The 14,611-nt window shown below is 41.1% G+C and overlaps 1 protein-coding gene across 2 annotated transcripts in view; it reads left to right on the top strand.

Moving 5' to 3' along the window:
• Positions 1 to 14,104, top strand: part of LOC126243539 (conserved oligomeric Golgi complex subunit 3) — a 128,046-nt gene extending 113,942 nt beyond the window's left edge. Inside the window, exons 14-15 of one of the 2 annotated variants that reach the window (XM_049948171.1) lie at positions 6,179 to 6,379; positions 13,809 to 14,104. In XM_049948171.1, the coding sequence (XP_049804128.1) occupies positions 6,179 to 6,379; positions 13,809 to 13,988 (381 nt within the window). In that variant the 3' untranslated portion in view covers positions 13,989 to 14,104. The remainder of the gene's footprint in view (positions 1 to 6,178; positions 6,380 to 13,808) is intronic. The other variant, XM_049948172.1, reaches the window with a different exon arrangement.
• Positions 14,105 to 14,611: the final 507 nt, after the last annotated feature.

Here is a 14,611-nt window from a genome sequence, read left to right on the forward strand (position 1 = left end):
CCAGGTTGGTATCAGGTGACGAAGGGGGCACTCTTGTAGCTGGCCTTTGGGGGTGCTCCCTTCTCACCCTGCCCCCTACATCCCACCTACCGACACAGTGTGGCTGGCAGCCTGGTCAGGCTGACAACTAGTCCCTGCACACCCTGCCAAACAGTGCTCTTCTCTCCCCCCACCTGTACCCTGCTATACCTGCTGCTGCCTTGCCCCACTCCAGAGTGGTATTCGTGTGACAGTTGCTCTCTCATCAGAGGTGCCGGTGGTAGTGGTCTTGTGTGCATGAGGTCGCTTTTGTAAATGTTTCATTTGTTGAAGAAAGCTTTGGCCGAAAGCTATATTGTGTAACAGTCTTTTCGTTGAGCCTGTCTGCAACTCAATAGGCCATCTTTATGGTGAGTAGCAATCTGTCATTTGCCAAATATTGTCAATGGTCCAACCTGGAGATCCCATCGTTTAATATTCACAGTTCATGAGAAGCAAGATTGTGATTGTAATTTTAATGATTAAAACAATAATTTGACTCAACTGTGTATGCATGAGCAACATTATTTTATTGAATTATTAAATAGTTACTGTCTTTGCGTGTCTCAGCGATACAGATAGCCGTACCGTAGGTACAACCACAACGGAGGGGTATCTGTTGAGAGGCCAGACAAACGTGTGGTTCCTGAAGAGGGGCAGCAGCCTTTTCAGTAGTTGCAAGGGCAACAGTCTGGATGATTGACTGATCTGGCCTTGTAACAATAACCAAAACGGCCTTGCTGTGCTGGTACTGCGAACGGCTGAAAGCAAGGGGAAACTACGGCCGTAATTTTTCCCGAGGGCATGCAGCTTTACTGGCGTCCTCTTGGGTAAAATATTCCGGAGGTAAAATAGTCCCCCATTCGGATCTCCGGGCGGGGACTACTCAAGAGGATGTCGTTATCAGGAGAAAGAAAACTGGCGTTCTACGGATCGGAGCGTGGAATGTCAGGTCCCTTAATCGGGCAGGTAGGTTAGAAAATTTGAAAAGGGAAATGGATAGGTTAAAGTTAGATATAGTGGGAATTAGTAAAGTTCGGTGGCGGGAGGAACAAGACTTCTGGTCAGGTGACTACAGGGTTATAAACACAAAGTCAAATAGGGGTAATGCAGGAGTAGGTTTAATAATGAATAGGAAAATAGCAACGCGGGTAAGCTACTACAAACAGCTTAGTGAACGCATTATTGTGGCCAAGATAGATACGAAGCCCACACCTACTACAGTAGTACAAGTTTATATGCCAACTAGCTCTGCAGATGACGAAGAAATTGAAGAAATGTATGATGAAATAAAAGAAATTAATCAGATAGTGAAGGGAGACGAAAATTTAATAGTCATGGGTGACTGGAATTCGAGTGTAGGAAAAGGGAGAGAAGGAAACGTAGTAGGTGAATATGGATTGGGGCTAAGAAATGAAAGAGGAAGCCGCCTGGTAGAATTTTGCACAGAGCACAACTTAATCATAGCTAACACTTGGTTTAAGAATCATGATAGAAGGTTGTATACATGGAAGAACCCTGGAGATACTAAAAGGTATCAGATAGATTATATAATGGTAAGACAGAGATTTAGGAACCAGGTTTTAAATTGTAAGACATTTCCAGGGGCAGATGTGGACTCTGACCACAATCTATTGGTTATGACCTGTAGATTAAAACTGAAGAAACTGCAAAAAGGTGGGAATTTAAGGAGATGGGACCTGGATAAACTGAAAGAACCAGAGGTTGTACAGAGTTTCAGGGAGAGCATAAGGGAACAATTGACAGGAATGGGGGAAAGAAATACAGTAGAAGAAGAATGGGTAGCTTTGAGGGATGAAGTAGTGAAGGCAGCAGAGGATAAAGTAGGTAAAAAGACGAGGGCTAGTAGAAATCCTTGGGTAACAGAAGAAATATTGAGTTTAATTGATGAAAGGAGAAAATATAAAAATGCAGTAAATGAAGCAGGCAAAAAGGAATACAAACATCTCAAAAATGAGATTGACAGGAAGTGCAAAATGGCTAAGCAGGGATGGCTAGAGGACAAATGTAAGGATGTAGAGGCTTATCTCACTAGGGGTAAGATAGATACTGCCTACAGGAAAATTAGAGAGACCTTTGGAGATAAGAGAACCACTTGTATGAACATCAAGAGCTCAGATGGAAACCCAGTTCTAAGCAAAGAAGGGAAAGCAGAGAGGTGGAAGGAGTATATAGAGGGTCTATACAAGGGCGATGTACTTGAGGACAATATTATGGAAATGGAAGAGGATGTAGATGAAGATCAAATGGGAGATACTATACTGCGTGAAGAGTTTGACAGAGCACTGAAAGACCTGAGTCGAAACAAGGCCCCCGGAGTAGACAACATTCCATTGGAACTACTGACGGCCTTGGGAGAGCCAGTCCTGACAAAATTCTACCATCTGGTGAGCATGATGTATGAAACAGGCGAAATACCCTCAAACTTCAAGAAGAATATAATAATTCCAATCCCAAAGAAAGCAGGTGTTGACAGATGTGAAAATTACCGAACAATCAGTTTAATAAGCCACAGCTGCAAAATACTAACACGAATTCTTTACAGACGAATGGAAAAACTGGTAGAAGCCGACCTCGGGGAAGATCAGTTTGGATTCCGTAGAAATACTGGAACACGTGAGGCAATACTGACCTTACGACTTATCTTAGAAGAAAGATTAAGGAAAGGCAAACCTACGTTTCTAGCATTTGTAGACTTAGAGAAAGCTTTTGACAATGTTGACTGGAATACTCTCTTTCAAATTCTAAAGGTGGCAGGGGTAAAATACAGGGAGCGAAAGGCTATTTACAATTTGTACAGAAACCAGATGGCAGTTATAAGAGTCGAGGGACACGAAAGGGAAGCAGTGGTTGGGAAGGGAGTAAGGCAGGGTTGTAGCCTCTCCCCGATGTTATTCAATCTGTATATTGAGCAAGCAGTGAAGGAAACAAAAGAAAAATTCGGAGTAGGTATTAAAATCCATGGAGAAGAAATAAAAACTTTGAGGTTCGCCGATGACATTGTAATTCTGTCAGAGACAGCAAAGGACTTGGAAGAGCAGTTGAACGGAATGGATGGTGTCTTGAAGGGAGGATATAAGATGAACATCAACGAAAGCAAAACGAGGATAATGGAATGTAGTCGAAGTAAGTCGGGTGATGTTGAGGGTATTAGATTAGGAAATGAGACACTTAAAGTAGTAAAGGAGTTTTGCTATTTGGGGAGCAAAATAACCGATGATGGTCGAAGTAGAGAGGATATAAAATGTAGACTGGCAATGGCAAGGAAAGCGTTTCTGAAGAAGAGAAATTTGTTAACATCGAGTATAGATTTAAGTGTCAGGAAGTCTTTTCTGAAAGTATTTGTATGGAGTGTAGCCATGTATGGAAGTGAAACATGGACGATAAATAGTTTGGACAAGAAGAGAATAGAAGCTTTCGAAATGTGGTGCTACAGAAGAATGCTGAAGATTAGATGGGTAGATCACATAACTAATGAGGAGGTACTGAATCGGATTGGGGAGAAGAGGAGTTTGTGGCACAACTTGACCAGAAGAAGGGATCGGTTGGTAGGACATGTTTTGAGGCATCAAGGGATCACCAATTTAGTATTGGAGGGCAGCGTGGAGGGTAAAAATCCTAGGGGGAGACCAAGAGATGCATACACTAAGCAGATTCAGAAGGATGTAGGTTGCAGTAGGTACTGGGAGATGAAGAAGCTTGCACAGGATAGAGTAGCATGGAGAGCTGCATCAAACCAGTCTCAGGACTGAAGACCACAACAACAACATACTGTCTTTGATCCCATGTGGTCACAAGGAAGTTGCTGTTTGGTTTGGTGGGAGAGTGCAGTAGTAGGTCCTCATGTATCTATGAAATGTGAATAAATGTTGGGACTTGAAACCCATTCTAATTGCTTTTCAGATTTGCCATCACTTGAATATGGTGTGTAACTTGATCAGATAACTATTTTCAGAAAATTTCCAAGCATAATATGGTGGAAAAATTAAAAGCAGATGATCACACTTAAGTGAGGAATAACTTGTCTTCCATTCGACACGTGGCAACATAAATCTCGCAGAGGGAGTATTATTAGCATTATGCTGCAGAGTTAAGAAATTTTATCTGGGACCTGCTTAAAATCTATCCCTGGTATTTCACTGAGCTCCTACAGAGTATTGATTATGCTGTATAACGTGTCAGCTTCTTCAAATAAGTAGCTGCATTTTTCTGTGGCAGTTCATTCAGCTGGAACAAAAAAGTACCATACCAGTTCGCCACCACCCAAATCTGTTAACAGTGAGTGGAACATTTAGTAGATTGTTTTGGATGTAAAAATACACCATGTGATCAAAAGTATCCGGACACCCCCAAAAACATACATTTTTCATATTAGGTGCATTGTGCTGCCACATACTGTTAGGTACTCCATATCGGCGACCTCAGTAGTCATTAGACATTTTGAGAGAGCAGAATGGATGGTTCTGCGGAACTCGTGGCTTTGAACGTGGTCAGGTGATTGGGTGTCACTTGTGCCATACATATGTATGCGAGACTTCCACGCTCTTAAACATCCGTAGGTCCACTGTTTCCAGTGTGATAGAGAAGTGAAAACATGAAGGGACATTTACAACACAAAAGCGTACAGGCCGACCTTGTCTGTTGACTGACAGACCGCCGACAGTTGAAGAGGCTTGTAATGTGTAATGAGCAGACATCTATCCAGACCATCACACAGAAATTCCAAACTGCATCAAGATCCACTGCAAGTACTATGACAGTTCAGAGGGAGGTGAGAAAACTTGGATTTCATGTTCAAGCGGCTGCTCATAAGACACAGATCACACTGGTAATTGCCAAACAATGCCTTGCTTGATGTTAGGATCGTAAGAGTTGGACGATTGAAAAGTAGAAAAACGTTGTGTGGAGTGACAAGTCACGGTACACAATGTGGCGATCCGATGGCAGGGTGTGGGTATGGTGAATGTCCGGTGAACTTCATCTGCCAGCGTGTGTAGTTCCAACAGTAAAATTCAGAGGTGGTGGTGTTATGGTGTTGTCATGTCTTTCATGGAGGGGGCTTGCACCCACTATTGTTTTGCTTGGTACTATCACAGCACAGGCCTACATTGATGTTTTAAGCACCTTCTTGCTTCCCACTGTTGAAGAGCAATTCAGGGATGGCGATTGCATCTTTCAACACAATCGAGCACCTGTTCATAATGCATGGCCTGTGGCGGAGTGGTTGCACAACAACAACAACAACAACAACCACCACCCTGTAATGGACTAGGCTGCACAGAGTCCCCACCTGAATCCTAGAGAAACACCTTTGAGATGTTTTGGAACGCAGACTTCGGGCCAGGCCTCACAGACAGACATCGATACCTCTCCTCAGTGCAGCACTCTGTGAAGAATGGGCTGCCTACCCCTAGAAACCTTTCAGCACCTGATTGAATGTATGCCTGCAAGGTTGGAAGCTGTCATCAAGGCTCAGGGTGGGCCAACACCATATTGAATTCCAGTATTACCGATGCAAGGCGTCACTAACTTGTATGTCATTTTCAGTCAGGTGTCCGGATACTTTGGATCACATAATGTACGTGCATTCTTTTAATTTTTGTAGTGCATATGTAAAATATCCCCACTGCATGGCTGTCATCAGATAATCTTATAATGCTCATTGCATATTTTAGAATTGCTACTACATAACCCTGCAAGATAAACAGTTCCATACCTGAGAGGAAATGGGTCAGAAGTCCAATTTTTGCAGTTTGGACTTGTTACCATACTTGTAATATGCACACAGTATCCAATTTAGGACATGTTAAAAGGGTGCATGTCCATTTAACACTGTCTGAATTGGCCATGGGGTGGAACTGGACTACTGCCCTTCTTCTCCACATGAAGCAGTGTGGGTATTACATCAGAACTGCAGAAATTGGACTTGTGTGTCTTTAGAGCTCAGTCACAGAGTTTCTGAACAAAGTGTCTTGCACACAGTAGCCAGGTGCCACAATGTGTTACTATGACAGTATGATGTCAGCTGTTGCCAGTCCTGACACATATTGTGAATGTGCAATTCAACTTTATATAAAATGTGTTTTGTACGCATTTTTCTAAGCGTACGCTGGTGGTGTATTTTACCATTCTGTTACAGGCACAAGTATTCTCCAGCATGAGTGCAGAAGTACAGAATGTAAAACTCTCACAACAACCATTTGCGCAACCAGCAGCAGTTAGTGAAATTGTTGCTGAGACAAAACGTCTTATAAAATCAAAACTGCCAAATGTCCAGCGCAGCATGCAGCTCTACTTGGCAAACCGGGAGACTGAGTTCATACTTTTCAGGCCAATAAAGGTATGCTGTCACATAACTAACTATTGAAATGAAATGACTTAAGAACATATAAGTGAACAACACTGGACATAATAATGTGGTTGTATTTCTGTTTCCAGAGAGAAACGTGTTCCAAAATTATTTAGGTAACTAATAGAGAAGTTGAAATACTTGCTATTTACTTTTTCCGTATTTTTGTAGCATCTATGTTGTGTATTATCTCCCCCAACCATTTGTTGCTTGTGCGTGGCCGAGGAAAAACATTTGGTTTCAAAGTATAAATGTGTCTGTTGTTGCTTGCACATAAGTATCATTCCACTCACATTGACATTTTTGATCTAGCATATTTATAACTTATTTCTTTCATTTTATTACATTTTGGTCATAAATAATGTCATTGTATGAACATGGTTTCTGTCAGCAAACAGGGACCGAATGAAGTGGTGTTGTGGTCCAGGACTCTTATTTGAGAAGAGGGATTCATACCTCTATCTAGCCATTCAAATTTTAGTTTTCCATTGTTTCTCTAGATCACAACAAACAAATTGAGAGAAATGAATGGGGTGAATAAATGAATTATCTATTGATAAACGTAGTACGTAAATAAATATGTCCTTGCCTTGATAGGTCACTGGAAAATTTTCCTGTTGATATAGTGTAAAAAAGGTCATATGGTTGAGTCAAAGAAAGAAAATGTTATACACTTACTTTGAACTTTTGATGTTTCAGTTCCAGGTAAAGTAAAATTTTCAAGTCGTTGGTTCAATATTGGTGAATGTATTGTATAAATGTGCTTTTGGTGCTGTCATTCTAATCTTTAAACTTGAATCTCTTCATCCTTGTTAACTAAAGAATTTGCAGCATTAATGACAGGATCTTGCTCTTTTGATGTTTAACATTTCCCTCATTCAGTAGGGACCTGAAAAATTCAGATTTTATGATAAATGTGAATTCTCTCACATAATGTGAAAATAGGAAATTACCTAATAAATGCTATTTCATAGTGAATTGTATCCAGATTAACTATTTTATCAGGGTTAGTTAGAAATAGCTTTATTTTCTGCATCTTAATGTCAAAAATGTATTCAATTTTTAGTTACTGGTATTGCACATCATCTAATGAAGTCCAGTTTGGAAAGATAGTGCTCAATGATTGAGAGGCACATAATTGTGGATGGTTGAATGGTCTGGTCTGTACAAGGTATGTGCTATGTAATGCAACATAGCACCTTAGACCAAATATACCCATACATTTGTCTGCTAGATATATTTCAAAAGTTGGTAAACGCAGACACTTTAACACAGCAATTTTTGGGTGACGTATGTTTAGAACTGTGGTTGCACGAAATAGCAGAGCACTGAAATTCTGCCACTAAAGTGCGAATAGAATTAATTTCGACAATGTAGGAAAAGACAGATTGCTACTTACCATGAAGAAGACACGTTAAAATGTAGACAATTAAGACACTTACATTGCCACCGCTGCCAACCCATCCACCAGTCTTTCCCCTCTCCTCTCCTTTTGTGCTCCTTTTTTTCCCCCCTCCTCCCTGCTCCACAAGTCCTAACGCTGTGCCTGTTGCCATTCTAGTCCATGCACATTCCGCCAGACAGCGTTCGTCCCTCCTCCCACCTGTACACAACTATCCCTTCCCCTTCTCCATCCCATCCAGATTGCTGCTTGCACCCCACATGATAGTTGCATTCTGGCCAGATATGCTGGAGTTGACGGTCTTGTGTGCACGAGATGTGCTTTCTTGTGTGTATGAATGGCGTGTGTTTCTCTTCTGCTGATGAAGGCTGCAGCCGAAAACTTTATGTAAGTGCCTTTAATTGTGCCTGTCTGCAACTTACTTGTCTTCTTTACAGTAAGTAGCAATCTGTCTTTTCCTATATTGCTGATATTCCTACCAGAATTTCCATTGTTGAAATTATTGTCTGTTCTACTTCTGTGCAGAGTTTCTTGTCGGTTCTATCTCTAGCATTGTCAAGTACAGTTCGGATAGAAGTGCCCACAAAAGGCATAAAATTAATATGCTGCGGATTTTGTAATTAATGAATTGGGTGAGAAAAGAAAAAAGTCAAGTTAAACCTGAAATAAAAGGAGCAACCAGTTCACTAGTGAGAAAATGCTGCTGCTTCTCAGCAGAAACAAACATTTATTGAAAGCTTAAATAGAGCCAAAAGAAGAAGACAAGCAGAGAATGTTTGGGGAAAAAGTGCTTAATTGCAAAATGGAACATTCCAGTCAAAAAGCTCATCAATCTCGTCTTTTATTGTTTAACAGTCAGTTTCAAAGCACTAAGGCTTCATCTTCAGTTACATGGTGTGGCAACCTTTTAAATTTGTACATCTAATAAGAAAAAATTCTATTTGCGAATTCTGCCAGAAATAGGTGCTACATTTTCAGGTCTGTCAGTTTTCCGAGGCCAATTGTATCCAAGTCTACTGCATATCACAATAAGTGCACTGCTAGCTCTACGTGCTGTATTTTTGTGATTAGTGTGATCTTATCGTAAAATTTGTGTTTTATATGGAACTGCAGGCTTTCTCAGCAAATTTTGTTCTTGAAATCTTTTCAGGACATCAGTTGAATTGGGGCATCATCTCATACCAACATTTCAGAAAGTTGCCTATTCAAGTCTTCAGGCAAAATGTTTGATTCTTGAGGCTGAGCTGTCTTGTGTAGCCACTGGACTGCAGACAGGCAAGTTAGTTGTGACTCCTGAAGGGAGTGTCTCAGTCAATGGTGGAGAAGGGGTCAGGACTGGGTGTCGAGTCCTTTCGTTGCCTGTCCATCTGTCTTCAAAGAGACCGTGGAAATAAGAGTACAAAACATTCCCGTCAACCTGGACAACAGGTTTCAAGTAAGCTCTGAGTAGGATCTGGCGAGAGTGAAAATCCACCAAGAAGCTCCAGTCCTAAAGCAGTGGTGGAAGGGAACAGAATTAGCGAGCGACACCACGACTCGATGCTCATACCCCTGCTGCCCACCCCCCCTCATCCAGTCAGGTGGTCTCCACCACTGATCATGACACACTCCTCCGCAGGCACACAATTGCCTTGGCTGTTATGCACTCGGCAGGAGAGTCTGGAGTTGAGCGGCTATAAAAGATCAGATACCACAGGACCCTGAACTTTGCAAGTAGGAAACTGGTTAAAGGATTTTGACAAGAAGATGCTGCCATTCGGCTGATATCCTGAGATTATTTAATCAATGGTATTTAGATGTTTGTAAAAATCATAAAAGACAGAAAGGGCTAACATCTACTTACCTTCAGGAGCCACAACTTGCAGTACTGCTGACAGGAACACTTTAAATAAAAACATTATACTTAGCTTTTGAAACAGTAGGTTCCTTCTTCAGGAAAGAAAGAGAAATTTGTTGGGGTGGATTGGAAAGGGGGACTGACTGGTCTCTCTGAACCTAAATGTGTTTGTTTGTTTACTTTTATTAGGATCGGGTCTACATACAAGTCCATCTTATAGTACCTTTCCAGTGAAACTTATAATTACAACTACTTAATTTTAGTACATACAGAGTGCGTAGTAGCTGGTAATTACATCTTTCCAAAAGAGAAAGATTAATATGCAAGTTTCTGTATCTCATGACAAGAAGATATTAATAGAAAGTTTGTTTGTTGTAGTATCTTGCACAAAGGCACTAACTGAATGCCGTACCACACACACAAAGAATACATTGATTTTGATGCTGAGTCGCACAAACATGTTGGTGAGTGACCAACACCAGTCCTATAGGTGATTGGCAAAGCTTCTGTGACAGAAAGGCACCTTTATCGTGTGCTAAAGGTATCGCCTGCTGCATGTTCAGTTCATAAAACATGATCTTCTGGGGTATCACATTAAGGTACTGACACCCTCCGCCTCCATGTACTTTCCCAGTATTCTTTTTGTGCATCATATATCCTCACTTCATGTCCAGGGATGTAGTTGAATGTGCTGAAATCAGGGATAAGTAAGTGCTCATTGTGTGCACAATGACCTTTGTGAAGATGTCCACATATTCACTTTGTTGGAGGCTTTCAGGGTGTGACTGAAACAGAGAAAGTGTGCTGAAGTTTCATAATGCTGCAGGTCGACAACTGTTTTGCATTATGTTCATAAGATGATCGCTGTGTTCCTCTGTATTGCTGGGCTGTTAGAATTGATGAGTCATTTATGATACCGATCTAGTTCAGTCCAAAGTAGCTTTACAAACTGGAGAGTTTGCACAATTGTCTCTGCCTGTGTCTGTCGTCAACACTGATACTGAGTCTGACTGTTCCACTTTGAAACCAGAACAAAAGAAGTAGAAGGGTATTGAATGAATTGAGTAGCTGAAAGTAAGTGCAGATTTGTCCAGTGAACTTGACAGCAAGGAAGCAGTTACTATTGAGCAGTGTACTTTTAGTATACTTTTAGTATTTTTAGTTTGAAGAGGCAAATAATGAGTCCAGTGGATCTCACATAGCTCAGTTAATTTCTGAGAAATTGGGGGAGGAGGCGGCAGCAGGCAATGTTTGCATTCTCTGCAACTTTCAGTCCACCAGCAACATGTAGCAAATATCAAGAGGCATCTCCACTGCTTCCAAGAGTAGACCATAGGCTGTTTTGAATGCATCGATCCAGTACAGATTATAATGCAGCAGTTCGGTTTTTAGTCCAACGTGGCATGCACCAGTGATCATCATAGGCTGAATTTTGTGGCAGTTACTCTCCACTAAGTAAAGGCACTTTCTGTCTGACCCATGAATGTATCTCGTACATTGTGAGGGTATTTTGTGTTTATATGCCTCGTGACTTTCTTCTCTCGCCCTAAGTTTAAGAGACCCTTAGAGAGGATGAGATTTAAAGGTACTGCAGTAGCAAGCACTGTGATTTCTGCACTTGAAGATGGTAGAAGGGCCATTGAGAAGATGAGATAAATATAAAAATTAATTAAAAGGGGAAGAAAGATACAAGGTAGGATGAAAAATTCAAAAATTAAAGAGAGGAAAAGGGGGGGTGGGGGAGATCAGAAAAATCATGGTGATAAAGTAATAAAAAAACATAAATTCCTCGTGAACACACTGTAAGGAGATTTGGCAACGCCAACATTGAAAATGGAGATTCACAAGTGCCACTCAGTTCGATTGTCTTAATCATAAAAATTGCTGTAGAAGTGTTGCCATATTTGCATTTGCAGTATTCTCAAATAAAGATGATCAGCAATAACCAGTATTTTATAAAGAACAGTTACAAATTGTTTATTCAGTTCAGATGATAAAAGAATATCTCATTGCATTACTGTATTTTACTTCGAAGTTACTTCACTCAATACCTGTGTAGTGAACACGATGTCTGCTGTAGTTCAGAGATGTACGAGTACATGTTTTGTTGAAAGAAAATTAGTAACCTAACATTTAGCTAAATCTGTAATTTTCCTATGTATCGTCCATAAAATAATCATCATAAGTATATTGTTTCAGAGTATATAACACTTCAGAGAAAGTCATGAGTTTTTCATTGATCACCTGCCTGTAAACAATCTGTGTAGACTACAAAATGTGGTGTATTGGAGTGAAATGCAGTTGTCATCCCTTCACATGCCTGTTTTTAATGTGTAACTGCCGGATATTTCATCGTTCTGTCTGTGCTAGTTATTGTTCAGTGCTGTATTGAGTAGAAGGTTGTGTTGCATGGTTTGTAAAGTTTGAGATGGCAGAGCTAGAGGAGCAGCATATGTGCATTTCATTTTCCATGAAACTTGAGCAAAACTTTTGCAGAGACCCACCAAATGATGCAGGAAGCCCACAATGGTGAGTGCTTAAGCCATACTCAGGGTTATGAATGGTTCACTTAGTTCAAAAATGGCCGGATGGTGCACATGCGTGTTACTTACTTCCACAAACAGTAATCATCATAATACATCGAAAAATACTGCCCATTTTACCTCGTACTGATATCTTCTGAGACACATTAGTTGAACACTTTACTACACAGCTCTGAAAAGCGTGTTCGTTGGTCAAGTACCCTTTAATACAAAAATTTGTATTCCTTCAATCCACCTGCAACAAAATCTTATCTTCAGATTTTTGCCACATTTTCGAGCATTCCACCCACTGTGGGCTAAAGTAAGTCATAACAAAGGGATGCACGGGGCAGCTTTTATTGTGGAAAGGGTTGCAGGATTAGCAAATTTGTTATATAGAGGATATTGGTCTGGGAATGCCATAAAATTTGACAAAAAAGGTAAGGGAGCAGTGAATTGTGACTGGTGGATATTAGGATGAGATGATCTCAGTTTATGCATCGACGAAGCTCCAATTAAAATTGCTGTGTGGCTGACAGATGGCGTTGGTAGGGAGCAGAGTTGCTGGCTCATACACAAGCAGCTAGGTGCTCATGAGATCAAAAGTAGCACGACACCAAAAAAGAAACAGCATGTGTTTTGGTTGGGAAGAGAAGTTAAGCTGTTGCAGGAAGTGGATTAGTTCTTCACCACACGTCCAGACCACAAAAATTTCCACTAATCTGTATTGTGTAAAGGATGAGCCAGACAGTAGGGGAGTTTACTTTATTATATGAGCTTTCAAACGGTAAATTCATTTTTCCATTAAGGCCAAGCCACAGCTGGCAGTGTTAGCTGCCTGTAAATTCTTTCATCCTACGGTCCAGCAACAGGAAGTCAGCACCATGGAAGGGCACCTTGGCCACGCGCCTCCCTCGCGTGCTGACGAGGTAACGCCGCCCCAGGCGTCGCTTAGCAGGCAACGCTCTGGAAAGTTCCACTGCCGCCCCCACTGGTTTCTTGGTTCTGACCAATCAGGGCGGAGGAAGCCGCGTGGTTCGTCGAATATACGCGGCCGCCTGTCACCGGGCCCGCTCTCTTGTACTCTTGTCTTCTCACTATCTTGGACGTGTGCCCTGTAGCAGTGAACATCCCCCGCTTCTCCCGGTGCTGCAGCGCTGGGGACTTAGTTTTCGCAGCCAGCATGCCTGCCGCTCGGACTGGTCCGATTGGCAGACGCCAACTTTCGTTAGCTTCGCAAACTATGTTTCGTCAAACTCTATGCTCTGGCTCACCGTCGCCTCCCTAGGCCTGGCTATCTGACCCATTTTTAACAAGCTTTCGCCAATAAATGACCTTTGTCTAAATATTATCCTATTCATTCCATAACGCCCACTGCCTGCCCATAGGCCCATCCTGTACAGTTGAGTGAGGGGCTTTTAGGAGCTTGTGAAAAGATAGGCAGAGGTTGGGGATGTACTTCTTGTTCCCATAGCTGTTTCCCTGATTTGTCTGTAGGACTGGTCCCCAAAGATGAAGCAGACAGATGCGTCACATTGCTGTCCTGAGATTTTTGTCATTTTTTGTGTTACTCCCTAACTGGGTAAAAACACTAGAATTTCTGTACAAGGTACCCTTCACACTAATGGTGTAATAATATGCACTTTTTTATTATTTCAGAACAATGTGTTAGCATTATTGGCACGCTTGGAGCAGATTCTTGCAAATGGCGGATACTCGGCTGAAGATCTCTTAGTAATTGCTTGTCCTACACCAGAACAGGCAGCTGTCCTCCTTTCATCAGCATCATTGATGCCTGGAGATTCAGTTCGTGAGGAGCAGCTTGATGCAACAACGTAGTGCTGATAGCTGCTTTCATGTACTCTTATATAAGCCAAATTTATCTTTTTTGCTAGTGAATGTTGGTTATCTCAAAAGAATGATGAGAATTAATACACATGAAACTAAAGAACCAACATTCTTCCTGGCTGTGCTTCTATTACCTAAGATATAATATCACCTGTTTGTATTTAAAATTTAAGTTGACATGTAATTAGTATTCTGAGCATATTATCAGTATTGACTAAAAGTAAATGGCATAAGAATTTTGAAAGTAAATTAAATTATAATTATTTCTTACCGGTTGATAAATTCTTATGCATGCAGTCTTGCCAGTTCTGAAAACAGCAGTTTAGTCTGGACTATTGTGTCAAGTACAAGAAAAGGTGATGTAAAAGGAATTATATAACACTTTGCAGCTTTTGTATCACATAAACAAAACATGAATAGAATCCATCACCATCAATAGAATATGCTGGATAGAACAAATGCCGTGTTTGAATTCTACAATTCCTTGTCAGAAGATCAGAAATTTGATATGGCTACTTTCATTTACTATCTCACAGCACAATAAAAATGTATTTACTCGAGGCAAAAATTGCTACTTGTGACTTACTTGTACAAGACATTACTGATTCTGTGCT

Source organism: Schistocerca nitens, chromosome 1 (genome assembly GCF_023898315.1).
Source record: "Schistocerca nitens isolate TAMUIC-IGC-003100 chromosome 1, iqSchNite1.1, whole genome shotgun sequence".
NCBI classification, from domain to species: Eukaryota; Metazoa; Arthropoda; class Insecta; order Orthoptera; family Acrididae; genus Schistocerca; species Schistocerca nitens.